Source organism: Chiloscyllium plagiosum, unplaced genomic scaffold (genome assembly GCF_037043375.1).
Source record: "Chiloscyllium plagiosum isolate Xiang-an unplaced genomic scaffold, Cpla_swu_hap1 HiC_scaffold_8, whole genome shotgun sequence".
Taxonomy (NCBI): domain Eukaryota; kingdom Metazoa; phylum Chordata; class Chondrichthyes; order Orectolobiformes; family Hemiscylliidae; genus Chiloscyllium; species Chiloscyllium plagiosum.
This window is the reverse complement of record NW_028270146.1, coordinates 23,389,679-23,403,746: the sequence shown is the minus strand read 5'-3', so window position 1 is coordinate 23,403,746 and position 14,068 is coordinate 23,389,679. Positions and strand designations below refer to the sequence as shown.

Genomic DNA, 14,068 nt, shown 5'->3' with positions numbered 1-14,068 from the left:
TCACAGGACCTGAAATATTAACTTTGAATTTCTTCACAGATGCTGCCAGCCTAAATTTTGTTTTACGGTTTCAAAGGAAGGAATAGCTAGGCCAATCTGATCTTTACCACTATTTCCTCAATCACAGTGATATTATGGCCTACAATGCGTTTAGTAGCATCTATGGAAGGTAGCAGAGTTAACAAGTTGGGGTCCAGTGACACTTCTTCAGAACGGAAAGGTTTTGAATTATCACTGGACTCAAAACATTAACTCTGCTTTCTCTCCCCAGATGCTAGCAGACCCACTGAGTTTTCCAGCAACTTCTGATTTTATTTCAGATTTCCATCATCCATAGTCCTTTGAGGTTTTCGTTTTGTTTAATATTTTCACGTTACTGCTTTTCAAAGATAATAAGATTATGTAGAAATATAATCTGTAAAGGGGATTAAGCAAAGTTCTTCCTAATTTAACAGCATTTGAAATGAAACAAATTAATGTTTTAAAATAGTTAATTTTCTATAAAGTGGACAAGATATGCCATGCATCTTTACTGTTGGTGATCTTGTGTTTGTTATTTACATGCACTAATTCAGTCTCAATGAATCAGCTTCGCTGATCAGACAAATAGCATTTTTGTACTTCAATTCTATGAATTTATTCAATGTAAGCCAACATCAATCTCAAAATTGTCATCTAAGAACCAAAATTCAGATCTCAATGAATCAAATCACCTCAGTGGCAAAACCAAAACCACACTTTCATGCTTCAATTTTATCAACCAGCTTAGCTGTGTTTTTCTTCGAGACAATCTAGCAGGACACAACCTCAGCCCAATTAACCAAGTGAATCTTTTTAACTGTGCATCAGTTTATCAGCAAAGATGCTCATAACTTGCACAAATAGACTTCTACCGCACATCCATTCTTCAACCTCACTCTACTTTTTCATCATATCCAAGGATGGAATGTCCCAGGATGCTTCTTAATTTCTATTTTTCAAGGACTGCAACTCATTCAGAATCGAGCTGAAAGATAGCTAAAAAGAGCCTAGAAGTTAAAGCTTTTAACAGTCATAACAACTTGGACACAAGGTGCAAACTTGAAAAGAAACACACCATTTAATACAGAACAAGATGGAGCTGATTAATTAGGCCATCATTAGCATGAGAATGCAGCAAGAACAGTTAACTGTCAATCTTAATTCTCTGACCAGACACTAATTGATTCGGACATTGGTACAGGGTTCAGCAGGGCTTTGCTCCCTCGATTCTTTTTTTTAAAAAGCCACAATGTACAAATTCCTTCATAAAACGCAGCCCAGAATAATTATGTGTAAAGTTTTTAGCACACACAAATGGATCAACTATGAGCTTGACTCATGATATAAAATTGGTTTCTGGTATTATTTCTCAGCATAGTCTGGATTATTTAATAAATTACTTCCAATAATAAAATAATATCTAATGGTTACACTTTCTTGAGGTTTGCAATTATAGGTTGAACACGAGCAGCATGCTGCCAGTTGCAAACAGTCAAAAATAAACATTATTTGATTTGGTCCGTCAGTCATTGGGGGACACAGCCTACTTAGCCTAGCATCACTTTAGTACTCAAATTCATATCACATTATTTATTTGTGTGGTAGGCAAAAAGTCATTTTGGCTTGATGGCGGCATCCTGTCAGTGGAGAAAACCACTCACTGAATTACTGTACTGTAGCAGTATTGAGACAGTTTGCTTGGCTTGCTCAAAATTTGGAACACCTTCCTCTTCTAGGATAATGAGGTAAACTGGGCACCACTCAGGACCAAAAGTGGTGGACTTGGGTCCTATCCCCAAAATTTTTTCACAAGCATTATAAATATTGTAACTGCTAATTGCAATTTACTAGTATTGATCCGAGTCAAAAAGTGTGGTGCTAGAAAAGCACAGCCGGTCAGGCAGCTCCCATGGAGCAGGAGATTCACTGTTTTGAGCATAAGCTCTTTACTGCTCCTTGGATGCTGCCTGACCAGCTGTGCTTTTCTTGCACCTCACTTTTTGACTCTGATCTCTAGCATCTGCAGTCCTCACTTTCTCCTAGTATTGATTTGATCAGGGTATTGTAATCTCACAGGATAGTTTTGATATGCTCTGTCCCAGTATCAAGCTTACAAGGTCAGCAGATGGCTAAGATCCTATTCAAGAAGTTGCCAATAAAATTTATCTTGTCTCGTGAAACTGTAGAAATCTCAATTTGTATATTGACTGGTGAACATAGGCTTTCAGTAGATAATAGTTAAGAAACAATTTCCAGACATTGCAATGAATACTTCAAGGAAGGAAAGCTCACTTGATTGCACTCAAATTTACCACTGAAATGGAACAAAGTTTATTAAGCTGTATAAACACCTTCTTTGATGCTGCTGTGGACTGAATTATTGCAAATTTGTTATATTGGAAAGATGAAAAGTGTAGGAGGTTGGTGGTCAAAGATGCTCTTCTCATTGTCATCAAGAAAGATGCTAACAAGAGCTAAGCCTAGAGGGGATCCCATGCCAAGCAAAGTATACAATACATCCAAGTCAGCTTTTATGACAAACAACACTATGCCAGGTACTTAACTGTACACTTCAACAGCTCATTGGTCAGAGATGGACTATATCACTGTTATTTCATGTTGAAAACAAGCTGCCGTATTGCTGACATATTGTTCACGGTAAATCAGAAATAGTAAAACAAATAATGAAGCTCTTTGGGGCAGCACTGTAACTCAATATGTATTCCTGCCCAGTCATCAAGAAGTATTATAAAACAAAGCACCTTGTGCCACATTTTTCAGACCAGCAACAAAACATAGTACAATGACAGCATAGAGAAAAGAAAGTGAAAAAGATGCCTTTGAGTACGTTATGAAGAAGTTTTCCACTCTGCCTGTAACAATTGTCAGTGACAGTTACAATATTTCTAATACTTGTGAAATAAAAAATGCAGAGAAAAGTTAAGAAGTTCAATAGAATTAAGGAGCCTTGAAACTCCACCTATTATTCAACAAGATTCAGGAAATTAACTTAAAGCCATTTCATAGGTTGACGTTCTGCGATCTGAGAGGTATAAATGTAATAAGATTAGATTATATTAGATTAGATTACATTACATTACAGTGTGGAAACAGGCCCTTCGGCCCAACAAGTCCACACCGACCCGCCGAAGCGTAACCACCCGCCCATACCCTTACTTTTACCCCCTACCTAACACTACGGGCAATTTAGCATGGCCAATTCACCTGACCTGCACATCTTTGGACTGTGGGAGGAAACCGGAGCACCCGAAGGAAATCCACGCAGACACGGGAAGAACGTGCAAACTCCACACAGTCAGTCGCCTGAGGCGGGAATTGAACCCAGGTCTCTGGCGCTGTGAGGCAGCAGTGCTAACCACTGTGCCACCGTGCCGCCCAAGTATTTCCTTCTTCCTTGAGAATTATTCAGGATGGTGTGAACATAAACACTAACAACTAAGAATGCAGAGCCGAGCAAAGTAATTGGTGAGCACTAGAGTTTATTCCATCTTTCAAGAATCATTTTACCTAAATTGTTTGCATCATTGAAAGATAATCACTCAAAGTTAAGTAAACTGCAACAGCATCTCTTTCAGATTGAAACAAAATATATTAGGAGGGATGATTAAAAAGCTTGAGTGGTTTTATGGGGGACTTTGAGAAAGAAGGGTGGAGGGGATTTATGGATGCAAGATGGCACCAGATATGGTCAACTCCTTGCAAGCTCCTGCGTGCAGATCTACGTTCCCTATTTACTACAATCGTCCTACACTCTAAACTTAATAGCATACTTTAAAAACTTACTAATAACTATGTTTTATCTAAACTCACAGGTTTGAAGCTCTTCTGATAATGGACTCTCAAACGTTTCGCATTTGCCTGTACCTGTGTTTTGGTTTTTACTGCTGTTTACCTATTATTTACTTATCTATGTTATTTAACTATGTGATCTGCCTGTATTGCTCGCAAGACAAAGCTTTTCACTGTGCCTCGGCACATGTGACAATAAATTCAATTCAATTAATTTCAAGAGCATGGACCTATACCAGTCAAAGCACAGCTGCCAATGGTGGGAGTAAATGGAAGGCATGAGAGTCAGTGGAACAAAGTTTGCTGGTCAGGAGCTGCAGGATGTTGTAGCGTAGTTCTGGTCATTACAAAAGCAGAGATGAGTCAAATCAAATCAATGAGAAACATAAATAGTGGTTTTAAATCTGATGCCACGAGCCAATATAAGCTAGCAAAGTACGCTGAGTGAAACTTGGTGATTATTTTAAACTTCATCTTGAATATTTTGTAGTATCTATCAATGTGAATTCTCTTCCCCAAAAAGTAGTTGAGGTCAAAACATTTAACTGGCCGGAATCTGAAATAGGCTACAGAGTTAGATGATTATCCATGATCATACTGAACGACAAAATAGACTGTAAGGGCGAAATGGCCTACTCCTACTCTTTTTCTATGTTAATTATGGACATAGACTTGCCAATTTCAACCAGTGGATGACACCAACAAAAAGAACATTTCTTCAGCCGAGACGTACAACAGATAGACTCATTGCACAATTTCACCCAAATATACACAGCATTGCCAGGCTACCGATACAGGAATTACATACTAGATCCAATACAAGTCAGCAATAAGCTTTTTTACAAAGATTCACAAAAAGGCGTAGTAATTATTTTCTATAGATGACAAAAAAATCTTCAGCTTTAGTTAGAGAAATGAACACTTTTTTAAAAATTAGGAATAAAAACCTGCAGCATTGACTTGGTACTGTCAACTTTGGTGATTTACATTTCAAACAATGTCAGGCTTAATATATCATCTTCACTGACAATGGATAACTGTCACCCACTGTTACTGCACACCAAAAATGCATTACTTAATCCTGCCACAAATAAGAGATTCTAAAAATTGTTCCTTACCAACACCCTGAAATGAAAAGGTTCAAGTCTTTAAAAACAAATTCTCAAGGAATATTCTGTTGTTTCAACTCCTACACTTTTTTCTAAGGTTATCCAGCATTTTCACTCATCTTTTTAAAATCACAAACTTTCTAACAACAAATTTGATGACTCAGGAAAAATCCAATTCATGATTAGAACAGAAAAGAATTCCCATTCTCAATAAAGACATCTTCAAGCAGCATCAGAAACTAGACTCTCTCTAAAAACATGGAAAGGCTAGCTGTCTGATTCACTGTTACATAAAACTCCCAAATCAACTGCCTTAAGAACAAAAAAAATCTGATAGGTCACCAACATATTCTCCCATCAGGTGAAACTGATGGAGGGGAAACAAAGAGGGAAATGGGAAATCAATCTGAAAACTGATTCCACTTGTGCATTTTCTGTCACTATGACCTAACAGGGCATAGAACTTTATACTCCACCTAATCCGTGGATATCTATACTATATTTAACATCCAACAGGTAAATACAAATTTGGCCTTCTAACTGATCAGGTAATTTTCCCTTTAAGTTCTACATCAGACTGTCACAACCTTTCTCAAGACTTGTTTGAAGGGCTCAAGAGAGATCACAAGCCAACAGTGCAATATAATCTTGGTTCTCTCTACTCTACAACCACCTATCCAAATTTCGAACAGAAAATAAAGTAGATGTCAGATCTGAGTGAAAACATTAACAGATTTGATGTATCTACAGTACTTCACTTTCATATATATTAAAGGTGCAGTCTGACATCTAGTAAACTATATTTTGTTTCCTAGCTATCAGTTCTGAAGAAATCACTGTACTTGAAAGATTAACCCTGCTTTATCTGCACAGACGATGCCAGACCTACTGACTCTCTCCAGCAATTTGCTTTTGTATCAGATCTCCAGCATTCGCAGTTGCTTTATTTGCAATTTTAGACACTGGCTGATCTCTACATTTCTAAATATTTGATAGAGCATATATTTTAAAGCCTTTTAAGTAGCAACATGTCTGAAATGGTTTTGTCGTTTCCTTTTCCTTCATCTCACCTGTAAAGCCACGGAGGAGAAATCTGGATGTTGTTGAGTGGGTTGGTTAGTCTGAGTTAGTTGGTTTTGGGTATTGCTGGTGTCCCAGAGATTTTGAGGTGGTGGAGGTTGCTGTAGATGAGGCGGCAATGGTGGTGGCGGTATGGACGGAGGTGGAAGGTTTTGATGGGCAGGATGCTGCAGCACCGACTGTAACTGCTGCTGGTGCATTTGTTGCAGCTGCTGCATCTGCTGAAGGTGCTGTTGCCGGAGGGTCTGGAAGTTGGACGCTAAACCGGCCCCGGAGACGGGCGGGGGTACGGTGGTAGGGCTCAGGGTGGAGCCAACGCCAACCACCATGCCCGGAGCCGGCACACGGGGCCCTGGTGGTAGTGGAGGCTGAGCGGCTCCGCCATAATACGGAAGGTGTGCCCCTCCCCCACCATACCGACCCCATGACGGATACATCGGGTCTGAGGTCTATCTTCAAACAACTTCAACCGGCGAAAATAACTTGATGGGAGCAAAATATGATGGGTATTATTAAAATCCTGACAGGCTACCCTGTCGAATCGGAGCCGAAATATCCACGACACGCGATCAATATTTCAGTCTCTCCTACATTCTTCGATGACCGGCGCCATTACACGAAGAACCAGGGAAAACACTGGTGGTCTACGTCATCGCGTCACGCTCCCTCGCCCACGCAACGTGCGTCAGCTGCAGTCGCAAACGCCAGGCACAATGCATTTCTGATCTGCTTTACGACGGCATGGTCAATGAGATTTTCAAGAAGACTATTTGAAAGGTTGGGAGCGCCATCTTTGTTACAGGCACAAGCTGCAGCAAGGGCTGTGCTCTCTTGTGGTACATTCGTAGCGTCCCTATCCCGGCGATCCAGGTTCAAATCCACCAAGCCAGAGTTATGTAATAATATCCTGACAGATGTTTTCAAGAAGAAACCCAGAAATGTTTGGAAAAGCTTAGCAACTCTGGCAGCATCTGTGAAAAGACATCAGAGTTTACGTTTAGGGTCAAGTGACCCTTCCTCAGAACTCAGATGTCTTCAGGATGTCACCAAAGCTGCAGACCTTCAGTTATGAAGCGAGATGGTGCAAACTAGATTCTGAAGAGGAGTCATTTGACCTGAAATTTTAACTCTGCTTTCTCTCCACAGATACTGCTGAGTTTGTCCAGCGATTTCTGTTTTTGTTTGGGGTAAACTGGGGGTTCTTTTCTCTAAAGCAAAGGAGTTTGAAAAGGGACATTATTGGCATGTATAAAATTGTGAAGCATACAAATTAAAAAGTCACCATAATTCTATTGGACCGTAAATTAGAGAATAGAGATAACTGGTGGTGGCTTAACCTGAGGATCACTAAACTTTGGGTGAGGGGAGAGGTAGAGAAGGAGAGTCCTTCATGATAACCAAAGCCAGTTCAAGAATTGAACCTACTCTGTTGGCATCATTGTACCGCAAACCAGCTATCAGACAACTAAACTAAGCAACATAGATAGAGTAGATAAAAATAAACTTTTCTCTCTGAGGGCTGAATACCCAGGGAAAATAGATTTAAAAGATGTGAGGAAAAACATTTTCACTTCAATGATGATGAGAATCTGGAACTCACTGCCTGTTAGGATGGTAGAGGCAGAAACCCTCTTAACATTTAATAAGTATTTATCAGTGTACATTGGCTGGACCACCTTTGTACTACTGTATTCAATTCTGGTTTCCCTGCTCTAGGAAAGATGTTGTGAAACTTGAAATGGTTCAGAAAAGATTTACAAGGATGGTGTCAGGATTGGAGAGTTTGAGCTGTAGGGAGAGGCTGAATAGGCTGCGGCTGTTTTCCCTGGAGTATCAGAGGCAGAGGGGTGACCTTATAGAGGTTTATAAAATCATGATGGGCATGGATAGGGTAAATAGGCAAAGGGTGGGGGAGTCCAAAACTAGAGGGCATAGGTTTAAGGTGAGAGGCAAAAGATTTAAGAGGGTCTTATGGGGCAACTTTTTCACACAGGTGTTGCATGTATGGAACGAACTGCCAGATGAAATATTGGAAGCTAATACAGTTAAAAGGCATCTGGATGGGTACATAATTGAATGGATATATGAATAGGAAGCGTTTAGAGGTTTATGGGCCAAATGCCAGCAAATGGAACTAGATTTATTGAGGATATCTAGGAGTTGGACCGAAGAGTCTGTTTTCATGTTAATGGTCCTCCCAAAACCATTTAAAAATAGTGTTTCCAATTTCCGCTAATGAGACTATTATTGTCCTCGCTGAAATTACGACTGGACAAGCCAGAATGGGATCTGGTCTGATCATACTAGCTTAATTTAACTATGGTAATTTACTGAACGCATGGCTTGATATTTTCTTTAATAATTAAACAATATTATACAGAAGAAAAATGCTCCTAAAACACTTGGCAGAACGTATCAAGTATTCCCAACACAATCACTTTACAGTTTGTAAAATACCCCTCAATCTCAAACCTTTAAGCAATACTTAATTGATTCTTTCCTGTTATTTTTCTATGAACTGTGAAATCATCTCATCAGAATACTCTTAAAATTGAAAGTTTAGATTTTTCCAATCTTTAAAAGTCTGCCAATTTCTAACCAAACACGCTTGATTTGGACAAACTAAACTTCAAAAAGTGATTGATTGCTTTACCTGTTCTATATCCCTTTGAGATGAGAAATTATATTGTGCTTCTGATAATCAGGTCTCCTCCAAAATTGCTCGATATCTTCCTGTCTCTATGTTTTCTAAGTTAAAATCAATCCTTCATAATCATAAACCAAAACCAAACCAATAGCTATCAATCTTTACATTCACAGTTGTAAACATTACACAGTAAACCTTGCAAATAATCTTCCATTAACAGGGATCCCTGCTCTTTTACACATACTGTATTAAATCAATGTTCCAGAAACACTGACCTTTTTTGGTAAATCTGAAAAGAAATGTCTATTTGCTACTACTTTGAAATCCAAACTCTAAAAATTATACATATATTAATCAGACATTTTTAATCTCAAGATCTCAGCCAGGACATTAAATTTTTCAACAAAAGCAAAATATTGGAATGCTGAACTAAAAACACAGCTATTGATAATAATCTGCAGGTGAGACAACATCTATAGAGAGAGACAATTAATTTTCAGGTCAATGAAGAATCTGACGGAAAGTCATCATTGGAGGGAAACCAAGTTATTATTCAGGTCAAAGGTGCTGCTGAATATAACTCATGAATGTGAGAATTGCCATACAATAATAAATACATGATTAACTTCTTTATCAAGACAGAGAATGTTGGAATGTGAAACTTAGAAGTGCAGGGAATAATTAAGGTAAATAGTATAAATGCATTCAAGGGAAGTTATGTAAGCACATGAAAAAGAAATGGAAGGATACATTGATCAGAAAAAAAATTACAAGGATGCTACACACACAAACTGAAAATGCTCAGCTGCAGAGAAATAGATTAAAAACTTTTCATTGTTCAGATATTGCCTGAACTAATAATGAGGTTAGAAAAGGAGATACAAAATCACACATACATGATCTATCGAGGCAAAATGGTCTCTTTTCATGCTGCAAATACTTTGTAATGCTTGTAATCTGACTGATTGCATGGAATTGATGATAACCTTGTTAACTATATATATTTGCTTGTTCATCATTCTAAATTCTTGCAGGCTACAGTTGTATCATCAATTCTTTGGTAAATTCCTCCTCTATTGACGTGAAGTATACTTCAAGAATAATTTGTTTTGAGGCTGCTATTGACACTGTAATGTATCACTTGCAACAAGCCAGGAAATAGGCACAGATTTTGATTAATTTCTCCTGTTTAATGGCTCAAAGACCAATACTTCCTCTAACCGGACAAGACCTAAATCCATTTTGTGCAAGATTCCTATCACTGTTACCTAAGTGGTATATGCAACAAGCTGCAGTCAGGAGAAATTGCTTAGGTTTCCTATGCCGGGATCCAAGGTTCACAATTGGAACACCCAGGACCAATGTGTCATACCTTGCTCACTCAGGTACTTTACACCATTAAGAATTTATTATTTATCATAAAAACAAATACCAGAATGAGTGGGCATTCATATTCGGAAAAAAAAACAAAGTTTCTAAGAACAGGAGTAGGCCATTTCAATCTTTCAGCCTGTTCCACCATTCAATATAACTATGCCTGATCACCCTACTCACATTTCTTATTCCCACTTTTGCCTACACCCTTTTATCTCTTTAGCCCCAAGCACTATATCGGTCTCCTTCTTGATACCATTCAACATTTTGGCCTCAACTGTTTTCTGTGTAGTGAATTCCACAGGCTCATCACTCTCTGGGAGAAGAATTTTTTCATATCAGTCTTAAATGAAACACCCCAAATCTTTAGAACGATGGAAGGTTTTGATAAATTGGATACAGAATGTGTCTGAAGGAGTTAGCATATGACTGGAAGCCACAATACAAAATAGCAACCAGAAAATCCAATTTAGGCATTCAGGCGAAACCCAAAGATTGGCAAATATGGAATTTTTGCTAGCAGAGTGGTTCAAGTAAATTGTAGAAATGCATTTTAAGGAAAGCAATGAACTTTTAAGAAGGAAATTAATATTTCGAAAGAAAATTGGGACTCTCGTGTTGAGTATAAATGCTGATATGGACTATTTGTGTGCCATATATCCTACGTAAACCAAAGCAAAAATCACATATTGACTGTGGAAAGAGAAGCAGTTTTGAGTCCAATATAATGATTATTTGGAACCTGAAGAAGGGCTTATGCCCGAAACGTCGATTCTCCTGCTCCTGGGATATTGCCTGGCCTGTTGTGTTTTTCCAGCACCACATTTTTCAACTCTGGTCTCCAGCATCTGCAGTCCTCACTTTCTCCCATTGAGTGACTTACTAATTCAGACCAGAATTTGATTATAAAAGGCTTGCTTTAAGATCCTTACTTCAGTGACAGCAATAGGGGTGGAAAGAGCAGCTTTTGAGTCAGAAGCAGTGAGGGAAAAGTCAGAATTGGTCAGTTAGAGCAGCCAGAGAGGAGATAGTAGCTTCAGAGTCAGGAACAAGCAGCAAGGAGGGAATCAGAGCCGCAACAAAAGTAGAAAGTGCTGGAGAAACGCAACACGTTTGGCAGCATCTGTGGAAAGAGAAGCAGTCATTGTAATGATTATATGAGTCCAATGTAATGATTATTTGGAACCGAAGGTGCTAGAAAATTTGTTGAATGACAAAAGGGTGAAAGCATAACAGATATTAAGAGTATGCAAAGCAAAAGTAAGTTCTTGAGAAGGTAATAATCAAATTCGAGGATAATATTCACTGCATGAGGTTATTGAACTCTAGTACCAAGTCCCGAAGGCTGTAAAGTGCCTGAGTGGAAAATGAATACCTGTTTCTTCAGCTTGTGTTGTGCTTGATTAGAACATTGCAACAAGCTTTGGTCAGAAATATTAGCATGAGAGCAAGCTGGTGTACAAGGGCAAGCAACTGGAAGGTTCAGTGTCATTCTTACAGACAGATCAGATCAGAGGTGTTCCACCAAGCAATCAACCAGTTGACATTTGTTCTCACCAATTTAAAGAAAACCTCACAGAAATCAGAAATGATGTAGACAAGGTTGAAAGAAATAAAAATAAATCGTCATTTCCCATAAAAAGCATGTTTTGGACCTCGAACAGAGAGGAAGGAAGAGGTAGAAGAGAAAGTGTTACACCTTCTGTGTTTGAATGGGAAGGTGCCACTGAGTGGGTTTGGAGTTGTTTGCAGTAATGGAGGATCGAACCGGGATATTGTGGAGTTCCTGTAAAATGCTGACAAAGGGAGGGGAGGAGATGATGTGTTTGTTTGGTGCTTGCTGCTGAAAGTGGCAGAAATGGCAGAGGGAATGATCCTTTAAATGTTGAGCTCTCAGCCATGTCCAACCCATTTTCTGCATATGTGCTCCCATCCTTTTCCCTCCCAGAAAAAGTGTTCCCTTTCTACTTCACCAGCCTTTACATTCAAATAATCATCGTCTGTCTTTTCCATGATGGCAATTTCAGTAGTCAGACAACATATCAAGTTAGTAAATCAAAATCATCTGACATCAACCATGTGGCTGTGGTTCTGCAGTCACAATAAACCAGATGAGGTAAGGAAATTAATGACCTGTGGGATTTTTACAATCAAGGGTTCATGGCTATCTTTTATTTCTAAAAAAAAAATGAATTCAACCTTCATCTTCTGCTGCTATGGTATTCAAATCTGGGTTTCCAGAACATTACCTCAGTCTTTGGTTCAGTCATCAATGACTCAAGTTCAGTAGTTTTGGGAAGATCGAGAACCAGGTACTTTGATTAATCATGTTATGAGTTCCTTAAGGTGCTATGAACCTAGCTAAAATATTTGAAGATTTGTCTGTATAAATCAGTGACACCACGACAAGGGGTCTACATAAGCAAAAAGAACCTGCTGTCCGATATTCTTTCAGCGAATGATTTAAAATTATACTCCATTCCATAACTCTTTTTAATATGGTGAAGTTGATGAATTAATAATTTATTTTTTAAAGCAGTAAGTACAGGTCGTTCTGCTGTAGCACGCATTTCGGTAACACAAATTTACTGTAATGCGATTGATTAATTGGGGAGACTATTTCTAAAGCACAAACTTTTAGAACATGTGTGACTGTAACACAGTTATATCACCAGCATTTGAATCATAATTCTAAAATGTGATTTTTCTGTAATGTCGGGTTGCACAAGAATGTAACCATCGCGTTATAAAAGAACTACCTGTACAATAGAACAATTTCCAAGTATCTGATGCTATATGCCAAATTTGCAAAACAGGAGAGAAAGATAATTTACAATAACAATCCACAAAGAAACTTGCATGCTACAGAGTCATACAGCACAGAAAGACCTTTCAGTCCAACTCATCCATGCTGACAAGACATTCCAATCTGACCTAGTCCCATTTGCCAGCATTGGTCCTAATCCCTCTAATCCCTTCCTCTTCTTCTACCCATTCAGGTGCCTTTTAAATGTTGTAATTGAATCCGCTTCCACCACTTCCTTTGGCAACACTTTCCATACACACATCACCCTGTGAGAAAAAGTTACACCTCAGGTCCTTTTTAAATCTTTCCCTTCTCACCTTAAACCTATGCCCTCTGGAGTTGGGCTTCTCCATGCTGTGGAGAAAGTGAGGACTGCAGATGCTGGAGATCAGAGCTTAAAAATGTGTTGCTGGAAAAGCGCAGCAGGTCAGGCAGCATCAAAGGAACAGGAGAATCAACGTTTCGGGCATAAGCACTTCTTCAGTTTCCTGAAGAAGGGCTTATGCCCGAAACGTCGATTCTCCTGTTCCTTTGATGCTGCCTGACCTGCTGCGCTTTTCCAACAACACATTTTTATTCTCCATGCTGTGAAAAAGACTCTGGCTATATCCTGTCAATGCCCTTCATGATTTTATAAACCTTTAAGGTAATTCCTTAGCCTCTGATGCTTCAGGGAAAATAGCCCCACTCTATTCAGCCTCTCCCTTCAGCTTAAAACCTCCAGTTCCAGTAACTACCTATAAACATTTTCTCCATCCTTCTACTTTTAACAACACCTTTCTGACAGCAGGGAGACCAGAATTGTATGCAATATTCCAAATGTGGCCTCACTCATGTCCTGTACAGCTGCAACATAACATCCCAATTCCTATCTTCAATGTTATTACCAATGAAGGTAAGGATGCCAAACACTTTCTTCACCTGTCTATCTGCAACACCACTTTCAAGGAACTGTGCCCCTGCACCTGTTTGGCAGCACTCCCCAGGGCCCTATCATTAAGTGTATAAGTCCTGCCCTGGTTTGACTAACCAAAATGCAACATTTTATCCGAATTAAACTCCATCTACCACTCTTCAGCCCATTGGCCAATCAAGGTCCTGTTGTACTCAGATAATCTTCTTCACTGTCCACTATACTATCTATTTTGGTGTCATCTGCAAACTTACTAACTGTTCCTCCTATATTTACATTCAAGACATTTATGTAATCCACCATTGATC

General features: G+C 38.9%; 1 protein-coding gene across 4 annotated transcripts in view; it reads right to left on the bottom strand.

Moving 5' to 3' along the window:
- Positions 1-6,649, bottom strand: part of ylpm1 (YLP motif containing 1) — a 142,815-nt gene extending 136,166 nt beyond the window's left edge. For 3 of the 4 annotated variants that reach the window (XM_043697112.2, XM_043697113.2, XM_087989654.1), the window contains exon 1: positions 6,011-6,647. In XM_043697112.2, coding sequence (XP_043553047.2) covers positions 6,011-6,457 — 447 coding nt within the window. In that variant the 5' untranslated portion in view covers positions 6,458-6,647. Of the gene's footprint in view, positions 1-6,010 lie in introns of all 4 variants that reach the window. The other variant, XR_015757843.1, reaches the window with a different exon arrangement.
- Between the last annotated feature and the right edge of the window lie 7,419 nt (positions 6,650-14,068).